The sequence below is a fragment of the Ambystoma mexicanum genome, chromosome 1p, assembly GCF_040938575.1.
Source record: "Ambystoma mexicanum isolate Mex_15411 chromosome 1p, UKY_AmexF1_1, whole genome shotgun sequence".
NCBI lineage: Eukaryota > Metazoa > Chordata > Amphibia > Caudata > Ambystomatidae > Ambystoma > Ambystoma mexicanum.
In genome coordinates, this window is record NC_090921.1 from 1488848563 (window position 1) to 1488869724 (window position 21162).

The 21162-nt window shown below is 43.9% G+C and overlaps 1 protein-coding gene across 1 annotated transcript in view; it reads left to right on the forward strand.

Moving 5' to 3' along the window:
* HAPLN2 (hyaluronan and proteoglycan link protein 2) overlaps positions 1-3322 on the forward strand; it is a 342449-nt gene extending 339127 nt beyond the window's left edge. The window contains exon 6 of the mRNA XM_069607159.1: positions 2168-3322. Within this exon, the coding sequence (XP_069463260.1) occupies positions 2168-2451 (284 nt within the window). The 3' untranslated portion in view covers positions 2452-3322. The remainder of the gene's footprint in view (positions 1-2167) is intronic.
* The last annotated feature ends 17840 nt before the right edge of the window (positions 3323-21162 follow it).

Below are 21162 nucleotides of genomic sequence, written 5' to 3' on the forward strand. Positions count from 1 at the left end.
AAGTTTCAAGCTTACATTTATTTCAAAAAAGGTTGCAGGCGCTCCTCTCCAGAAAGAACATGGCATGATAACCTGTTCTGAGATGAGAGTTTGCAGCACACGCTTTTTGCTCACTGTACCTTTCACAGATGGGAAATAACCATTTGCATATCAGTCTTAGTCCCGCCCACATGGGCAGTCCAACACCGAAATGCTATGGCAATACCTCTCTGAACAAGAGTACCAACAGCAACCCCATACACGTGTTTCAGCCTTGTTGGGCCTCATCAGTGAGGTGAAGCTGTGCCTCTCTGAGCACAGTGAGCAGGGAGTCCACGTCTGGTTGCCCCCAGGTAACTCAGGGTGAGCAACCCCACGTTCCTTGCAAATATTTCAAAAAAAGGTAGCAGGCGCTCCTCTCCAAATCTCCAAAATCCAACTGTGAAAGGTACAGTGAGCAAAAAGCGTGTGCTGCAAACTCTCATCTCAGAACAGGTTATCATGCTGTATTCTTTCTGGAGAGGAACGCCTGCTACCTTTGTTGAAATATTCAAGCTTACATTCCCTGCCTACCTCGCACCCTCCAACCAAATGAACCCCCAGTTGCACAATGCAGACATACTACACAGAGATCGTTATATGTGTTTAGAGGCAGTTGTTTCAGCATATGGAAGTGCAATTCTTGCACAATATATTGCATGTTATGAATTCAGATGCCAGTCCCCCTACAAACTCTCAGCCTTTACTCTTTTTTTACCTTCCCTGTGCCACTTCCATACGGCCGGCACCACATGTCAAAGTGAAAGGGTGGAAAAAGGAAAGAAAGTGAGATCATGCAAGAATGATATTCAGATAGAGAGAAACAGACAAAGAAGGGTTTATGCAGTGGAATGGAACAAAAGATAAGCGTTGCAATCCAGAGGAGGAAGAGAGAGAGAGGGATAGTGACTGGGAGAATGGGACTGTCACATTGTCACTGACTGATAGACTGAGATAGTGACTGGCAGTAATAGTGACGGAAGCTCAGACTGAGAGTCTGAGACTGAGACACAGAAAGACAGACTGAGATGGAGGGATGGAAAGACGCGGAGACATGGGGCCAGAGACGGGTACTGATAGATGGGGACTCATACAGAAAGACTGCCACTGAGACCTGACATACTGGCATTGATACACTTGATAAACACTGACATATAGACACTGACACACAGGCACTGACTTAGAGGCACACTGAGAAGATGTCACTCTGACCGAGTCATTGACACTGATAATGGAACTGATGTTGACACTGAGGCACTGACACTGAGACACTGATACTGAGTTATTCTCAGTGAGACACTGACACTACCGAAGACACTGACTGGAAAACAAACACACTGACACCGAGGCATTGGTACTGAGGAACTGACACAGTGACACTGAAACACAGCAATGCTGACACTGATCGAGCACATCTCGCAGGTTTTACACCACCAGTCTGGGAGGTGGAATAAGAGGCTCATCTAGAGAAACATGCTCCACGAATATCCAGTTGCCATGCCAACCAAATATGCTTCTTCTTAACATCCTTTCCCTTCTCTTCTTACCCATAGCATTGATTTGGACAAAGGGTGGCCCTAAGGCACCACTGCATGCACCAACACCAAAGCAAGCCATCATGTCAGGGCCTAGCCTTTTCTGCAGCCTTTATGGCTTCACCTGCAGCAAACATCCAAGGTTAATTGTTGCGTCTTAATGGACAAGCAACAGTTTCCTAGAGTCTATGGAGCAACTTATAATCTCCTCCCTCATATTGCTTGAATGTCTACAGTTGTATTTTGCATTTTCGGTACAAAATCTGTAAAATACTCCTATAAACGAACGGTGCCATTGTGTACTAATGATTATACTAACGATCATATCAATAAAGGTCCCAAAGGAGTTGGCCACCGCATACACTACTTTCAATCTGTTGTATCTCTTGTGATTCCCGCTCTTTTAAGGATCATTTGATGCCATTTGTGACAGCTCTTGCAATGCCATCAAATAAATGTAGGCGGTAGGAGCATAGGATGTTACCATTTGTGTTTAATTTTGGGGGAGCGGCGTTAAGAATTTTGACCTAGACCATTTGACTTAAAAGGTAGATATTAGACACTCGGGTGTTAATGTATTTCTCACACATCTATCCTATTCTCTCTTTTTTCAGGACATGTTTACTTCAGCATGGGCCCCATGAATTACACAGAAGCAGTGCAGCGGTGCAGATCTCAAGGTGCAGCGATTGCCAAGGTTGGGCAGCTGTATGCAGCCTGGATGTTTGCCAGGCTGGACCGCTGCGATGGGGGTTGGTTAGCAGATGCAAGTGTGAGGTTGCCCATCATTATCCCCAGAGACCGATGCGGGGGCTACCCTGACCCTGGAGTGCGGACCTTTGGATTTCCCAACAAAGAGCATAGAAAGTATGGGGTCTACTGTTATACACTTAAATAGGCCAAGAGAAACCAGCACTATTGTTAGTTGATGCCAAATACCAGGGTATTTTAATCCGCATGGACACTGAAAAACAGGGTACGCTTTCCCCATCAATGCCACTCATTTTTGCAAATAAGACCGATAACATTCAGTCAGTAACAGTGAAGTTAAAACATAGCTTGGACAAAATACTAGCAATAATAATCCCCACTGCTGCAATATAATTATCTTCACTTACTGTTCTATGTTCTAATATTGTGCATTATACATTTAATGTACTTCTGAACAATGCGAACCAAACGAGAGGCCTCTGTACAATTACGATATAACTGGACTCAACAAAATCACGATCAGGGGTCAAGTCCTAAAAATTAAAGTGGGGGGACTTGTCAACAAATTCAATAGGCTGTAACGTCACCAGAAATTAGCATAGAAAGGTGAAATATGCACATTTCATTACATTTGCTTTGCATAACCACCCAAATGGCACAGGACAAATGTAATTTGCCTTTCATAAAAACAACACACACAAAGCCCAGAGAGGATTTTTTCTTCTAATAGTTTTTTTGAAAACGTTAAAAGGCGTGCATGTTTTAAACTCCAAGAACCAATACAAATGTTTTCCCTGGGAATTGCAGTACCAAAATGAGACATTTTGTTGTTTGTTATTTTTCATCAGGTAATATAATGCAGTGGTGAAGTGTCTGGCCTACAAACCTGGCGACTGTGGTTCGATCCCAGTGGTCGGCTTTAATGCATAAATTCAAAGAGGACATTCACTGTTTATCATTTTAGCTGGGGGGGACTGAGTCCACCCTCTGAATAAAGTGGGTGGACTATGTCCCCCTGCGCGTACCCTCGACTTGAGCCCTGATCACGATGCAATCAGATAATTATGAGACTGACATTATACATACAAACAAAAATCTCTCTGGACTCAGACAGCCTGGTTTACAACCCTTCACGGTTTTGTCATTGTTTGTCACCACACACACACACACGCACACACACACACACACACTGCCATGGTATTGGACTGCATATGAACTGGCAATGCTTTGCGTGCCTGCGTTTGTAGGAAACAAAACTTGCTTGGCTTTTTGTTACATCATGTGGTACACAGCAGGAATATCAGTACCAGGGCACATTATGTCAATACCTGGCACATGAATGTACTTGATAGGAGCACATTGGCAATAGTAACCAAATAGTGTATTGCAAATGCTTATGCAATGTTTGTACATCAACCAAAACTATTGGCTTAGTCAACGACTGTTGTAGATGCATGCTTCCTGCTGGTGGTGCTTGCCACCATTACCATGCTTGCTGTGACATATTTACCTGCCCTTTTGATCTCTCGGGAACCCCTTGTCCTGGTCGTCTATGTGGTACTGCTATGAAGGTTACATACTCGCATGCTGTGTAAAGGTGTTGTCCTGTAGTCCTTCTGATGCTTCCTGTTGGTGCAAATCAATGTATCCATGTAGGTTATTCGAGGTCGAGAAATCGCGTGCTGACCTGTGGGGTGCTTCAGTATTGTCGCCCATGTTGTTTGACATCCGCATGGAGTCACCAGAGCATTTCTGTAACTGTCTCAGGACATTGATTACTGGATGTCCATTCATTTTTTAAGATACATCCAAAAAAACATATTTCTTCTAACCACCTCCACCTCTTCCATTCCTCCCTTGCAAAGCTCTCCTTCATTATTGCCTGCTTTAGTCACGTGCTCTATACCTGTTATCATGGGGATGTCCTTTGGGTTTACCCCTCATTAAAAATGTCATGCCACCATTCTCCCCATCTCACTTTCAAACCAACTGAAAGGCTCTTGCTCTTTCCAGGCATGATCATGGAAGCGCTGTGTTTGCCAGCCTCCCTCATTGCGTTCTCACCCGATGTCAGTCAGTGTTTCACCTGATCATCATCTAACCCATGGCTCCAGTAAATGGTCAAAAATGAAAAATGAGTCAGGTGCAATGAGGTACAAGGCAGTGATAGGGTCTCTCGCGTCTCACAGGTCCACTATGAAACATCTACCAAAAGACATAAGTTGAAAAATACATCAAATCTTGTATCAGGTTATCAAAAATAGAAAGATAGACAACATTTAATCACATATGAAACATCACACATTCAAAATACATATTGTAGTGCAAATAGTTTCGTTGCTATAAAGTGCTTATTGTACCTGGCCCATTTTTCCGTTTTGATCATATATGGAGTCTGGGTTAGGGTCAGGCCTACACGTTCTACAGTACAGGTGTATCTCGGTGTTCCCCATTTTGTAGTTTGGTCCAATAAATGGTATCACAACATCACAACTCTGGTCGATTTGCCTTGTCACCCTTAACACATGGATGCAAATCCAAGAAGGGTCTTTTATTATGAACAGCCAAGGAAACAGCCTCTTGGCACAGTAGGCAAGTAGGCAATAGCCAATTCAAAGGTACCTGTTTTAGCGACCTTGGCAGGAGGATGGGCTGAGTTAATGAACAGGCAGTTGGGGTTCTTCACAAAGATCTCAGCATAGGTCATTAGCAGGCTAAGCCATATAATCAGTAAGCATGGATACGCAGGCTAAGCCATATCATCAGGAAGCATGGATACGCAGGCTAAGCCATATCATCAGGAAGCATGGATACGCAGGCTAAGCCACATAATCAGGAAGCATGGATACGCAGGCTAAGCCATATCATCAGGAAGCATGGATACGCAGGCTAAGCCACATAATCAGGAAGCATGGATACGCAGGCTAAGCCATATCATCAGGAAGCATGGATACATATTGTAGTGGAATTATCATCAGTTGCATTTATCACAACAATTTACAAATCCTCCCCTCTAGTCAGGTATACAATTGAACATCAGTAATTAATGGCCAGAACGTTAAAGTGAAGTGGTGATAGCATAGATGGGTATCGCCTATAACCAAAAAGAGTATTCCGGGTGATACAAATACATGAGGATTAGGCCTTGTCACAACCTGTTGCTGGGCCTAGAACACCCCAGAACAACAACAATCTTGAGAGAATTTAACATCTCACAACTTCCATTATCTTCATTGATCCTAGGGAGAAAAAAAATCACCATCCTTAAAATGACATCTTCAAGGTTGTCACAGAGACAATAAAGTCACCCACTTTTCTCAAATTACTAGTAGTAGCCACTATTACCAGGTCAGACACATTCTGAGCTGAAATGCATTCCCTCTTTAATGTGCACATGCAAATCCGGCTTCTTATGCATGCAGATTACTTTCTGTGTGCGGTGTATGTCACCGTAAGTCCCTGCTGAGCACATCAGCCTGCAGACGGGATGGGAGATTGTTCTGATGCTATTCTGGGGGAGGGGGCAATGCCACCGTCCTCACGGGTCTTGCATCGCCTTCCCTCCGGTAGGAGGCACGCTATAGTACATATCAATTTGCTTATGATGCCTCAATGGTCTGATGACTCGGTGCAAATAATCTTACAATACTGCAGACACTCCTTTCATTGTGAGGACAAGAACAACATTGCATTTCTGCTTACAGACTTCCTAAAATCCCACTAAGCTGTTCTTGATACATTATATAAGACAGCATTTGCTTGCTGGAACTTTATAGGCCCATCATTATATTCATGTTATGTACCAATGACAGTTTTTCTTGTGAATTATGACATTATTTCCTTTCTACTAAAATATAACCCCCCAAAGCTGCCACACCAAAGCACTTAAATACAATTACGGGTACAGAGCAAAATGAAGATGCTTGGAGGTGCACTCGGCTCTCCATTTGGATAGCGGGATTGAGATAAGGGGTGCTGAGAGGTGCCCGGATAACAGAAGTAGCACACAGACATCAACACAATTCTAAAAACCTTATCTAAAGAATTAAAAAAAACATGTTTAGCTTTATATCTTTTTTAAAATGTGGAATGTTTTTAACTTTTTTTGAGATATTAAAGATATAACCATTAGATATGTTTTGTGGTATATCGCAGTCTGAATACTGGGCGGGTAAGAACATTGCAGACAAACTTGAAACAATGGGGGTCATTCCGAGTAGGGTGGTAAGGGTTAACGGTCACCGGTAACGAGACCGGTGCCGTTAAACCCTTACCGCCCTATTCCGTGTTCCCTTTGCGGGTTGGTAGTTAACGCCTGCTTTTTGCAGGCGTTAAAAAACCAACCCGCAAAGGGACCTAGGAGCTAATTACGGCACCGTAATTTACTGTGCCGTAATTAGCGCCTTCACCATTCCCATTGAGCTCTATGGGCCAAAAATGGGAATGGGGAAGGGCCCATGGTGAATGGGGAATTACCGCCCCGCCAACCTTGGAATGGGGCGGTAATTACGCCATTCACCATGGCAGAGTTGGAAAAATACCAGCGTCAATCATGGCGCTGATAGCGCCATGGTTAACGCAAGGGTCGGAATGAGGCCCAATACCTTTTCAGAATTCCTAAAAGGACTATTTTAGGGTGAGTATGTGTTTTGATCGACACAAATTGTGTCAGAAATGTGTTTTAATAAGTAATGGGACAATGCAACACTTCACATAATTCCCATAAGCAATTTATGGAACACCAAAAATGAGAAGGCCGATTCTCAGTCCTGATTCTCAGTTGCTTGGGGCGCATCACTAAATGGGTAAAGAGTTGGTTGATGATACAGGACGGCCTGCACTTTGCAGGTTCATACGCCACAGCTGGGGCCACGTAGACTTTCATCCTTCCGCAGGCGACCATTCCAAACCGGGTCATTATAACACCTGTTATAACAACGCATAGACGTGTTAAGTAAGAATACAATGTTATTATTCTTGAAGCCTTTTACTGGTAGTGACTGGAGGCTGTGAAAATGCACCTAAGGCCGCTTGCACTCTTTGCGAACTGCAAAAGACCCCAAAATAACCTGCACCAACATGGGTGCCACCAGGTGCATTTACCTTAAACTAGAAGGGTGTAAATGGCACAAACTAATTAACACAAACACATCTAACGTGTTCTAGTAACTCCCTTTACTGGCGTACCAATTTCGATTGGGTAATAATAGTAATGTATGTAAATATGCCCTATTTAAAGCGATTTAGATTAGAGTGCTAAATTAAAAAACAAAATGTTATTGTTATTATAGTGACCCATTCAATTCTGGCCTAAATTTATTTGGAATACGACAAAACTTTCATGTTCAAAGTTCTTTTGCATCCGAGGAATTCTTTTTCTGCGAATGCATTTTTTCTCTAATGTATTATCATTTGTGACAGCAATTTGCTGCAAACGCAGCTCGCAAAGATAACCTGAGTGAACCACAATGTTGGGTTAAAATGTGGATAGTCGCAACAACACATTCTGAGTGCCACGAGTCTCAGCTGTAAATCGTATCTTTTTATGTGAATTGCTGAATATATTGAACGTTTCAATTTATTTTCAAAAACAATACATAACCAGTAATAAAACCTTAAAACCTGGGTGAGAACTGTCTTGTGGGAGGAGGAGGTGGCAAGTCAGGCAAAGAGCGATTACAGCAGGTATATCACTCAGAAGGAAATCCAGTTTAAAATTGATTTCATCCCAACTCTCTAAGCTCCAAATCATCTCATGATGTTTCCCCAGAATCCACTGCTCAACATTAACAAACCTCCTGTGCATAGCAAAAGTCAAGAATGTTTCAGCAGAAGGCAGCGCTTTCTAGTGCCTCAGAGCCAAGTCCTGAAACTCTGCCCTATTCACCCTTGGAATTGTTACTTTGGACAAGCGCGGATATACCTTTAGCAGGTAACGCCTCTGCTCTGGTATTACATGACATAACAACACACTTTGCTTAATGAGAGGAAAAGTATGAAGCCACGGGGCTTCGAGAATCAATACCTTTACCCTTTGACAACTCTACCGCTCCTCTTGGGCAACTTGTTGGCATATTTCTAAGCGATTTGTAACATTTCGGGAGTGGGTGGAGGGTACAATAATTCCTTCAGGAGATCCAGATAAACATATTTGCCCTTTTGGGTCCTGGAGTTTTTTCACACTCCTTTTAAACATTTTAATTTACTTTATACAAAGCAGTGGAATGGATATGTTCAACATGATGTTTACAAACTCAAGTTATTAACATACATTTCTGAAAACTAGAGCAATTGTAATACAAGACATGCTACGGTCACCATGTGGTTATGCCATCGGACTGTCTGAAAAGTAACCATTTTAGGATTCCAGTAACGGGTATTGAATAATTGGGAAAGGTTCAAAACATATTCTTCTTTGTGTCTGATCCTTTACAAGTCATCATCAGATTGACCACCTGACAAAAGTAGCCTTAAGAAGTGAAAGAAGATTCTGAGCTCATTTAAGGCAGGTTGGCTCTGATCGCAGCAAAGTCGGGGGTTTCTCAGTCTTGGATTGGCTCTGTGGGATCCTCACTAGAACATCAGTGATTTTCTTTCAAGTGCCATCGGTTGGTGAAGGTGCCGCAGGAGGCTGAAGCACAATAAGCAGGTGCCCGATTAGCATGCTGGGTTTCTCTGGTCGTGTCTTTCACAGGGGATTGTTTTCTCAACCAGGAGGAGGATGCAGCTCATTCCCAAGGAAGGGGTCCATGATGCAAAATGATCCTGGTGTCCACACACTGAACAAAAGGTTCCGAGTGGGGCTGGAGACTGAAACAGGAAACCCAGTTGTTTATTCAGCATAATGCACTTCCCTGGTCATCTTACGCTTTTAATGAGAGACATTTGAAGTAGGCTAAATACTGGAGGTACCTGATGATGTTACCCTATCCTGGGATTGGTTAAAAAAGTTGCTCTCATTGGACGTACATTTTCGTACATTTTCAGACGTAGTACCATTTCTCAGACAATCCAACCACATGACAGATGCGTGAACAGTTCTCCTTTTCACACCAAATGTAGTCATTGATAACTTCCAAAGCTTACAGTGTTCTTAGCACAGCTCCCAGAAGCAACAGCTCTGGGTTTCAAGGAGCTCCTTTCCGGATAGCCTCCCCAGGGACATCTGAAGGCTCAGCTGCTGAGCCACCCTTCCCTCCCAAGAAGAAGGACTGAGGCACAGCAGTCTGGCAAGCATTGTTCTTCAGGAGTCCAGACATTTGGACACCTGCAGCAACCGTTTCCATAATTCTTAAAATAAAGCAAACGGTGTCACCAGTCCTGGAGAAAGCACCAGGAAGCAGCTAATTTCCCCTGGAAGCAGATTCAGGGCAAGAGTGTTATCAATTAGTCACTCATATTCTTGCCAAGGAATTGGAACGTCAAAGAGGTTGATAAATAACTGTCCCATCCCAGAATTAGAACCTACTGTAAGTCTGTAAGCACCAATGTACTCAACATAAGCCTCCGAGCAGCTCCACCTCCTTCCTCCCATTGCAATCTTGGCAGGAAAGGAAAAGGCCTGAAGATTAAAGTGAGGGTACAGAAAAAGTCAAATGTTTTAGGGAATGCAAACAGTTTATGCATCTCTCACAACGAGTAGTGGCGAAAGTGTGAATCGTAAATATTTTGGTGGATGGAAGTACATTCTTAGGGCCTCATTACGATCTGGGCGGTATGTGTTTAACGGCGCCGGTAAAAGTGCCGGCGCCGTTAAACACATACCGCCCTATTACGAGGTTCCCTTGCGGGACCCGCTCTGGATGTCTGGTTTTACCATACATCCAGAGCGGGTCCCACGAGGGGACCAGGGAGCTAACAACGGGCCCGTTATTAACGGGCCCGTTGTTAGCTCCCTCCCCATTCCCATTGAGCCCTATGGGGGCTCGATTGGGAATGGTGAAGGTCCGGGTTCCCTGAAAGGGGAAATACCGGGCCCTCCAAAGTCGGAATGGCCTGGTATTTCCCCATTCAGGGAACCCGGACCCGAGTTTGGAGGCAGCCATGCCCTTATTAAGAGCATGGCTGCCTCAAAACTCATAATGAGACCCTTAGACTTCTAGTAAACAGCACAGTTTTTGTTGTGTTGTGAAGTGTGGATGTCAAGACTATGGGCCTCATTAAGAGTATAGTGGTGCAGTAAATACTGCAGTAATACGGTAGTAATTCCATTACTGTCACATTACTGCCACATTACCATGCCTCCATACTACAAGTTTGGTGGTGTAGTGGAGGAGTCCCCTCCAACAAAAAGCTGCAGGTGAATCTGCCCCCTTACCGCTGAAAATCAGCAACGTTGTCGGAATCACTACCTGCAGTATTACAATGACTGCTGATTCTACCAATATTCCCATGGAGTTCTATGGACTCCAAAGATGAGGACTAAAACCGCCCTTCCACCACCTATAATACCACATAAATCCACAGGATCAAGTGGCAGGAACATCATTTCTGTTTGGTGGTATTTTGGTAGATTTATCACCGGAATGCTGCCAAATTCGTAATGAGGGCTTATGTCCTGTAGAGAAAATGAATTGGCTAGGAAGAATGAAGTCCATGCCATTAACTGAAAGGTGAGAAGTATTGTGAACATTTTGGAAATGCAAAACACATCTTAAGTGTCAGCGTAACTCGTCCAAGTCTCCCCTTAAGAATATGGATCGATTACCAAAAGACATGTAGCAGAACTAAACTACTCTAGCACATGTCACTGATAGGATAACTGTATTAACATTGTGAGTTCATTCATTTCACTTATGGTGGCAGGTGCACATCTACTCACCCCGTTATCGGAGTACTTTACATGAAAACATCAAACAGAACATTTGACAGGACACTCATAAGAAAAAAGGTTTTTGTTTATTATGGAATATTACAAGACATACTTGAAACCACAAAATAACCAATGTGTGTTTCCATGAGCTAGCAATGACCTATGAAACATGTGTCCTAACCAATATGAATGCAGAATCTTTGGCCTGGGTGGCTGCCCACCTGACAGACACGCAACCTAGGAAAGTAGCTTTTCTATTTTTTGGGGTGGATCAGAGATGTCAATTCACCAAAATACCACGGGTTATGAAAGTCACATAACATGCCCACGTCATCACAGGAAGTGATTTTACTTAGAGATTGACTTCAATGACATCACAGGAAGCGATACTACATGATCCTGAAGGCATAACAGGAAGTGAGATTGCTGATGTGGAAATTGTACGATACGGGTCAAGTAATAAAATAACATAAGTTACAAAACAAGACAAAAACTATTCTAATTAGAACCCAGGCTAGATACCTTTATATGCCATGGATGCAGTTAAATTATGAGAGGCTAGAACCTGCAGAACCATTGTAAACCAGGACTACTGTTTCAAATACCCTATAGCCTTACATGGCCAATTCCTGCTATCTTATGCCAGTTAAAGCCTCATATACTAGATATAGTGATCATATGAAAGTTGAATCATGTCATGCGACGTTGCTGCCATAATGTGTACACGTGCAGCATTATATGCCAAGGCACTCTTTACTTTGCCCAGGAACGGTCTCACTTCCCACTCACTGTCTCTTACTTAAGTGTCACAATCCTGGAAAGGCTATCACCCGTTGTTTTGACAATAATGGTAGCACAAATTTAACAAATGTCGACAACCTAGTGTGCTAAACATGATACAACCCATCTTTTAAAAAAACTTTATTGTGCATCTGGTTATAATTACAAATCTTAAGCACTATGATATCATAATCCTAAAAATACAGTTACAAATTAATATTTAAAACAAAAAAAGAAAACAATCACATTCTAAATATAGATACAATACAATCATTTACATGTCATTATTATAAAACAGATTACTCGTCTCACCATTCTTCATGTGATTTGTGATTTAACAACTGCTTCAATATTTGACTGCAACCAATCTAAATTCTTTATTACATTGTCGTGTTTCAATTTGCTTCACCGCTTCCTTCCTCGCATGAAAGGCTGCTGCAGTAATAACCACTGATTTTGCACCGAGCAATGAACCCTAGAATTGTTCAAGGTCTTTGCTACAAGCACTCGTTATAAATGTGCTATAGCTTCTCACATATTGTTGTTTCAATGCTGGGCATGCAGTGAATACATGTCAACTTGTTTTGACTTGTTTTTGACCAACTCGACATAATATCTGATCAACCCGCAGGATATCTAGCCAGGACCCAAGATACTCGCTGGTAGGAAAGATATTTAATCTAAAACAGAGGATGAAACACCCAGATTCATGGAATTATATTTTTTTAGGTATGAACATGGTGCATCTGGCTCAAATGCTTGATGCGAGTATTCATTACATCTTAGTTTTATGGCTAAATTATCGATGCATTGAGTCTAATCCCATAACTTAATCTTTTTCTTCAATATGTTCTGAATATCCGGAGAGTTGGTTCATGTTAACAGAGGAATGTCCAAGCTTGCAACAAGAAATAGAAAGCATTGTTGCAAGTCCTCAATGAACTGCCCATGTTGTCAATCTTTTAAGCAGAATAGCGGCAGACATATTCTTGCTAACGTCAAGCATAGCCAACAGGCTATCGTTTGTTTGAACAGCTCTGTTGCTCTTTTTAAAAACTGGTGCTACTATCGAAAGCGGCCAGCTGTCCGGGATTCTGCACCTTCTATATATCTGATCAAATAAAGCCAGTAATATTCTGGCCCATAACTGGGGATTTGCCTTGAATGCCATCAGGCCCAGGTGCTCTAGAGGATTTAATATTTCGAATAATATTTTCTAAATCCTCCAGGTACGCTCCATTGGCCATCGTTTTTTTTTATACTGCCATGTTCCGTGATTGCGACCTTAGCTTCATTTCGGTTTGCAGACTTTTAATGTGCGACTCCCATGCTATTTTGCTTACCCAGATAATTTCCCTGGCCAAAAGACCTTTTGGTAATCATTGAACCGAACCCAGAATTTGGCATTAGAGAAGGATTGTTTATGTTGTTTCATCAAATTTTATAACAGGCGGCCAGCTTAACAAGGGCTGTCTCCCTTTGATGTTTAGTTAATGAAAAATTGCCTCTAGTGACAGCCCGAGCTTTACGATATGATATCTTCTATTGATGAATTATAAAATCAAACAGAGACAATTCTGGTACGCACACGTTACCAAATGGGGTCTTTTTTGTTATTTGAGGGCAATTTATTTGTGACCTTATTAAGGCCTCCAGGTCCCATACCTGTTCCGACCTCCCATACTCCTTGCCTGAATAGTTGCTCAGTAAGCAGCCATTTACATCCTTAATCCTGCCTTCCGACCATTTTATACGGTTACCTTTGGCATTGTTATTTATATTGATTTTGCCCACATTTCAAGGTCTAGGTGGTGCTATATTAACCGACGATGTTATAAACGCATGGTTGCTCAAATCATTGGGGCTGCTTTTGACCAATCCACAACAACCTATCATTGCTGGATCCATAATAACATAATCAATATGTGACTAGACAGTGCCATTTGTCCATGTGTACGTAGGCACTCCTGTATCAGATGCATCAAAAGGCAAACATTCCAATTCGTAGGTGGTCAAGACATGTTTCCATTGTTTGTCCCAAAGTCCCCCAACTGTGCACATGAATGTAGGTCTCTTATATTTAAGTCACCAGATAGTATAATAGAGTCTTTGGTACCGCCTCTCATACAAGGCGATTATAGTTTTTCCAATGACCTTCTGTATCACTTTGGTCTGCACACGTGTGGGGGGCTGAGGGGTCATAAACATTAATAATCAGGATTTTCTTTGCAGATGGCCCTGGTATTGTAGGTATATCACTAAGTACATGTGGCGAAGACAATTGGCACAAGAAAGGCTCTAACATACAGTACGAACAAACTCCTATCTCTAGCCGCCCACTGGCACGACCCCGAATCGACAGTATGGCAAAGTCAAACATTAATGAGCAGCCCTCAAAATAAAAAGGTGCGGTAAGCCAAGTTGTTTGTAGTATGAGCAAGTCTAGGATCAAGAGGTTTTGAAGACCAGCTGGATGATGAAGAAAATACTGATGGCCCTTTGTGTTCAATGAGAGCCACGACATTGTTTTTCCAGTTACAAATTGTCAATTGCTTCAGTATTCTATTTCTTGTTGTTTTATCATTGTCTGATTCTTGATACTTTGAAGAGCTTGAAGGGTAACTTGCTCCGTAAGTGGGATATCTATCCTTGCATATTTCCTTGAATAAATTGGGGGGCAACAACTACTGGATTTTGTTTCCTTGCTTTTCAACAGATGGTAAGTGCAAAACCCAATTCCTTCAGCAGTGAAGCATGTTTATTTAAGCAATTTAACCAATTATTTTCACAGCCCATTTTGCGAAGTTCGATGGATACTATGTCGGCAGAATTGATAACTCCTAATTGGCTTCTTTGATTAAATAAGGCCAAACTATAAGAGCGATTTAAAAAAGAACTGCTATTTGTACGATTTATTTCTTCCAAGTTCACCTGTTTTATCGTAGACATCTATATGGGAGCTCGAATAGCATGTGCAATCGTTTTCGGGTGCCGCCTAGAAAGCTCCACAGTTTGTTTCAGGGTATCAGAGTAATCAGTATGAATGGATTACTGAGGATTCTGAAACTTGTGTTTGAGTACCCAGCGAAACACCATCTTTGGTAGACTTCACTAATAGTGGACAACGGGCCTCATTACGACCCAGGCGCTAATGGGTTAACAACGCCGTAAAAGGCTGAGGCGCCGTTAACCTATTAGCGCCTAATTACGAGGTCCCTTTGCGGGACCCGACCTTAACGGCTGGTGTAGACCAGCCGTTAAAGTAGGGACCCGCAAAGGGACCTTGGTGCTAATTACGGTGCCGCAATTTGCGGCACCATACTTAGCGCCTATCCCATTCCCATTGAGCCCTATAGGGCAAAAATGGGAATGGGGAAGGGCCATGGAGGAAGGGGGAATTACCGCCCCGCCAACCTTGTAATCGGGTGGTAATTCCCCCTTTCTCCATGGCGGAGTCGGTAACTTATAGCACCATGGTCTTCTGCCAGGGTCGTAATGAGGCCCATTGAATAGCTTTAGCCACCAATGGTGGATTACCCATCTGTCGATAGACCCATTCAAATGTGTTAGACTTTTAGTGCCGTTTGCAAATATCTTATAACCTTTTGGGAAGCGGCGTTCCTGAAGCATATGCTGATTTGGGAGCTTTATAGCAGGTGTGTTTTTGCTTTTAGCCTTTGCTTTCAGATGTTATTTGTTTTTGGTTTGTTTGTCCGCTGCTGACTCCACACTTTTTGCTGACGGCACTATGGACGCGACAGGGGAAGAGGGGATATGTATTTCCTCTTAGTCCCAACCAGTAGAGGAGGCAGGCGATGAATAATCAAATGTATTCAGCACAGGTTTCTTTACGTTTTCTCATCTACTTTGTGTATCTTTGGCCTTGCTTCTTTCCCTCTTTTCTGTTGAGCAATAATAGCCCCAGAAATAGTGTTCATCGTCAGAGCGTGGGTATTTGCACGTAGCTCCAGCGCTTGTATATCAATGTTTCTACAATTATTCAGGATCAAGTCCACAACTTTCGCCAGAATGAATTTGAAATCCACTTGCTCCTGCAATATGTTGCCTGTTCCTGCTGTTAATGCATCTATCTTGGCTGTTAACATATTAACTGCTTTCGGTAGACCCAGTTCCACTGTTGGTACTATTCTGTCACCGTTTGGAGCAATTGCATCTTCCTGGTCGCTGTCTGTCACATCAGAAGTATCATTAGGTGAATTGTCTGAAAAGTCAAAAGATGTAATAAGCGTGGTCAAATCAGGTGTAATAGACAAGTTTATTCCAGTTGTGTCTTCAATTACAAAATGGGGGGGGGGGTCTTGTCCCCTCCCAGCGAAGCACGCTGTAAGCCTACACACATTTTTAAAAGAGTGGCTGTTGTAATAGTTGTCTAGAGTACCAACTCATAGCACATGTTGGAGCCCTCCTGCTAATGTAATGATTTAAAATATATGGATCTCGGAAGGATGAAGTGCTGAGATTAAATCATGTGACTGTAGGTCACGCATGCATCTTTGAGGTAAACGTCTTATTCAGTGGTCTATCCAACCAGATGTTTGCTGGGGCACTCCCAGTGTGGTCCAGGGGTGTCATGGTATTGATTGTTTGTGAGTATGATAACCTTATTATAAAATGACGTAATACCATGGTTATTGAGGATAGCACACACCACTTTTTCCATTGTCTTCAGTATTTTACTAGGGAAATTAATGATTTTGACATGCTCTACTGCGTTCAGTAGTAGCGCTTTTTGTACTCGATCAACCAACAGGACTCTGAAAAATAATTATATCAAACGGACTATCCTAGACATCTTTTGCAAAGGCTGCCTAACCAATTCAAGCATACTGATGGGTTTATTTAATTGTGTAAAATAAACTGAGCAGAACCTGATCGCCCTGAAATGTATTCTTTTGTTTATCCCCCCAGAATAAAGAGAGAGCTGTCAGGTGCACCCCTGCTGCAAAAAAGAAAGTACTCTCTGTGAAGGTTAATTTTTGTCTTTGGAAATTAACCGTGAAATTCTGTCAGTGTTGAGACTCCTCCGAATTGGAGCATTCCTCCTGGCAATCAGTTTTTGATCATATTGAAGGGGAGCCAGTGAAGTGTGCATGTCTAACCAGGAGTACCGACCTTTCACTTTCATTACACGGGTAGAAATTCCAATGCTCTGAATATAAGCAAGGAACCAAACAAATCAAGGGAGCCTGGCACCTAAACAGGTCGAAATGGTTCATTTTCAAACACTTTTTGAGAAGGAATGGGGGGGGGGGATGTCCAAGCATCTATAAGCAGAACTGAACCTATAAGATCTCAGCAACAGTTACTCAACCTGCTGTGCTACTTCTACAGCTTTCTACTCTGCACCTCTCTCTCAACATGCATAGAACTCCATACTACTGCTCGAAAGCACACGCAGTTCATTCTAATTTGCTGTCAAAGCCAATAGTACTTCATCTGCAGGGACACGGACAAAACACACACAGATCACGTAGGGTGTATATTCAGAAACGGACAATATTTAAACATCTGTCAAACCTCTCTACAAGAGCAAAATAAGGTTACTGCCTTTGTTGCAACAACAAAAAACGATGCATTTCAGCGCTAAATCCCACCTTTGCCACCATGTGTTTGCGCCCATGTGGACATTTTAAATCGCGTGGGCCTGCTCAGGCACAGACCCTTTCTTTAGAAATAAAAAACACGGGTGGGACATGTCATTTGTTAACTAAAATAACGAAGGAGGAAGAATCATTTGCCCCTGTCACCATGCAGACTGAAAGGCATGTTTTGCCTTTTTAGCGCAGCGCTGCATTTTTAAATGATTTTCTGCAATAACATCACTGGAAAGGTGTTGGTTGGGTGCTGCGGTTTTCTACAGGTACTGTGTGTCCATTGCAATGCAATCTAATGAGCACTGCTTTCAAGCTACACTGTGGCACACCAGTTGGAAGCTTCAGTCTGGTGCTGCACGCTACACAAAACAGTACCTCCTTACCGGGCCCAGGCTGCACTAGTAAGTGCACGTTGGAAATACAAAATGTAAGGCAGATGCCCGGGAAAGGGTGCACACACAGTTATGTTTCAGGGTCAAACATCATTTAGTACAGCCCTGAGACCACCTTCCAATCCTCCACATACCTTCTAAAAATCCAGTGCCAGTCCAATCCACTTTGCCCATATCATTTGGTGTGCCGAGGGGGACTGTTGTGTGTCAGCTGGACCAGCCTGCTGGGCGACGGAGCTCCTGTACAAGTTGCATAGGCCGTTGGGATATGGCGCGCATGAAAGAATCACATACACACAGTAAGAGGGTTAGCAGGGAACCGCCCGTGCCTTCCGGCTCCTTTAATCAAAATGTGTGTCACGTCCCGTTTGCACGGTGACATGATGCGTACACAATGGGCCTCATTAAGACCCTGGCGGTCCGGGAACTACGTTACCTGTAAGCATGCTGGTACCGCAGTTCCCAGACAGCCATACTACGTGTTGTGGTTGTGGGTGCCTGTAAGCCCAGCAGGTTTTTCCTGGCGGGCTGACCGGCACCCACGAGCACAGCACGTCGGATGCACCGGCACAACTCTGAATGTGCCGGTGCATCCGACGTCCCCATCCCCATTCAGCCCTATTGGGCAGATTGGGGAAGAGGAGGCCCTTGATTTTGGCACCCGAAAATTGACAAGTACCGGGTCCACCTAACTCGGCATGACCCGGTTCTTGCCCATTCACTGGTGCCGGAAAAAATGCAACTCCGGCATCAGCCATGCCGATTTTACCGGCACGGCTACTGCCAGAGTTGTAATGAGGCCCAATATCCCTCTTTTTACATAACGACAAAATGCATAAACACTCTTACAACTATTTACACATATGATAAACTGAAGTCGAACTTAGCACACATTGGGCCTCATTACAAATTTGCCGGTCCAGGAACTACGGTAGCGGTAAGCATGCCGGTACCGTAGTTCCTGGACTGGCAAACTACGAGTTCTGCTCAGGGGTGCCTTTGCAGCAGCCCGACCTGGCAGCTGCCAAGGCACCCCCGAGCAGAGCACGTCAGATGCACCGGCACATTCACGAATGGTACCGGTGCATCCGCCTTCCCCATTCCAATTGAGCCCTATGGGGCTCAGATGGGAATGGGGAAGAATATTTTTTTTCTGGCACCCTGGAATGAGCAATTACCGGATCCGCCGGGGTTGTAATACCCCGGTAATTGGCCATTCCAGGGCACCGGAAAAATGACGACTCCGGCAGCAGCCGTGCCTGTATTATAGGCACGGTTACCGCAAGAGTCGTAATGAGGCCCATAGTCTCTCAGTTTACCCGTGGGCCATGGGGACTACCCTCAGATTGTATCCACTGCAGAGTTGGCACTGCGCCACTTCTGTAGCTTCCTCCTAATCATGCTTGCCCTTTGGGCTGGGGTCCACTTCTTCTTCTTCTGCTTCAGTGAAAAACTCCAGGCTCCTTGCTGTCTCCCTCTCTCGGTGTTGCATCGGGTATGTGTGTGTACTTTCGCTCTCCTTCTGTAGCTGACTCTGATCTTCTGTCCACATTTAATCCGGTACACACTTCAATGACAATGTGTTCCTCGTGATAGTCTCATGACCCCCTGCTGGCAGTTATAATTGTCCCTTCTCTCCTGATTACCTTCCATGGTGAGAGGTCATAGCAGGTCGACAGTTTGGCTTTTGGTGCATTCCTCAGCACCAATACTTGGTCCCCTACCTTGTGTGTTGATTTTCTGGCCCGTCGCTGGTTGCTCATGTGTTCGTTGGCTCTCACTCACCTAGAATGAGTGTATCACTTGTCTAGTGTCTTCACTGACTGGCTGGGATGATTCGGTATTCATGGATTGAGGATCGTGCCATACATTAAGCCTGCTGTGGGCATGTCTGTGGAGCAGTGCGGGATCACCCTGTAGTTTCGCAAAAACCTGAATAGGTCCACCCTCCACGGGCTGTTCTGAGCGTTTACTATGTGCAACACCTTGTTTATGGTTCTCATGAACCATTCAGCATCACTGTTTGCTTGAGTGCACCTTGGAGTGATATGGTGGTGTCGGATGTGTAGATCATCCATGTATTTAATCAGTTCCTTTCCTTGGAATGGCGGCCCGTTGTCACTCTTGATGTATCTCGGTAGTCCATGTGTAGAACATCTTTTCCAGAGCGGGGATCACTGCCTCTGCCCTCATTGACTGAATGATCTCCATTTCTGGGTATCGTGAATAATCATCTATGGCGACCAACAGAAATGTTCCTTTCTGTACCATGCAGAAATCGACACTGATCACTTCCCGCCACGCTGATCCACGCCTTTGTGGACTGTATTGGTTCTGGCCTCGGGGGTGAACTGGTCACTTGACAGGGGTGGCATGACTCAATGACATTCTCCACCTTCACGTCTATTAGGGAAACCACACCCTGTGTTGTATCCTGGCTTTGGTTCTCACCATCCCTTGATGTTCCTTGTATGCCAAGGTGATTATGCAGTCCTGCAAGATGGGGGAATGAGGATGTGTGTGCCCCTGATAATTAGCCCTTCACTTGTGATGGAGAGTTCCAGGCGAACCACAAATGTCCCTGTCAAGAAGTCTCTGGTTTTCCATTTGCCTGAAAGTGTTGCATTCTTAATTATGTCGCAGCATGTGTCTGCACCAGTGGCATCCCAAATGTCAGTGATGCTGGCGGCTTTGGGTGTCATTGTGCTGACGATTTGGCAAATGTGTTCCTCTGTTTCTCTGGACTCCTTGACCTCGACTGGTGTTGCTGCTGTCGGGTGCCTGGATAGGAAATCTGCTGTGTTGTCAGCTCCCGCTTGATACACAAGGTCAAAGTCATATTGCTCGGAGCCATTTGGCAATCATGGCTGTCGGTTGAGGTGATGATCCCGTGAATATTGGCAGTAGTGGCTTGTAGTCAGTGTGTGCCTTGAACTTCCACCCACAGAGGTACAGGTGGAGTGTCTGCAACCTCATTGGACTGCAATGGCCTCCTTCTATAGCAAGTATCTCTGTTCTGTTGGTGTCAAAGCGCATGATGCGTACGTGATTGGTTTTATTTCTGTTCAACAGTTGTACTAGTATTGCTCCCAGTCTGACGGGGCTGGCATCGACATTACTCTGTCTGTAGTGTGGCGTCCTAGTATGCCATGGTGGTGTCCGCTGATCGAGCTTCTTTAATGTGTTCGAAAGCTTCCTGGCAGTGTGTGCTGAATTCCCATTTGGTGCTCGATTTGGTCAGCTCCCTCAAGGGTTCTGAAATGGTGGGCAGGTTTGGTATAAATCTGCCACAGTAGGTT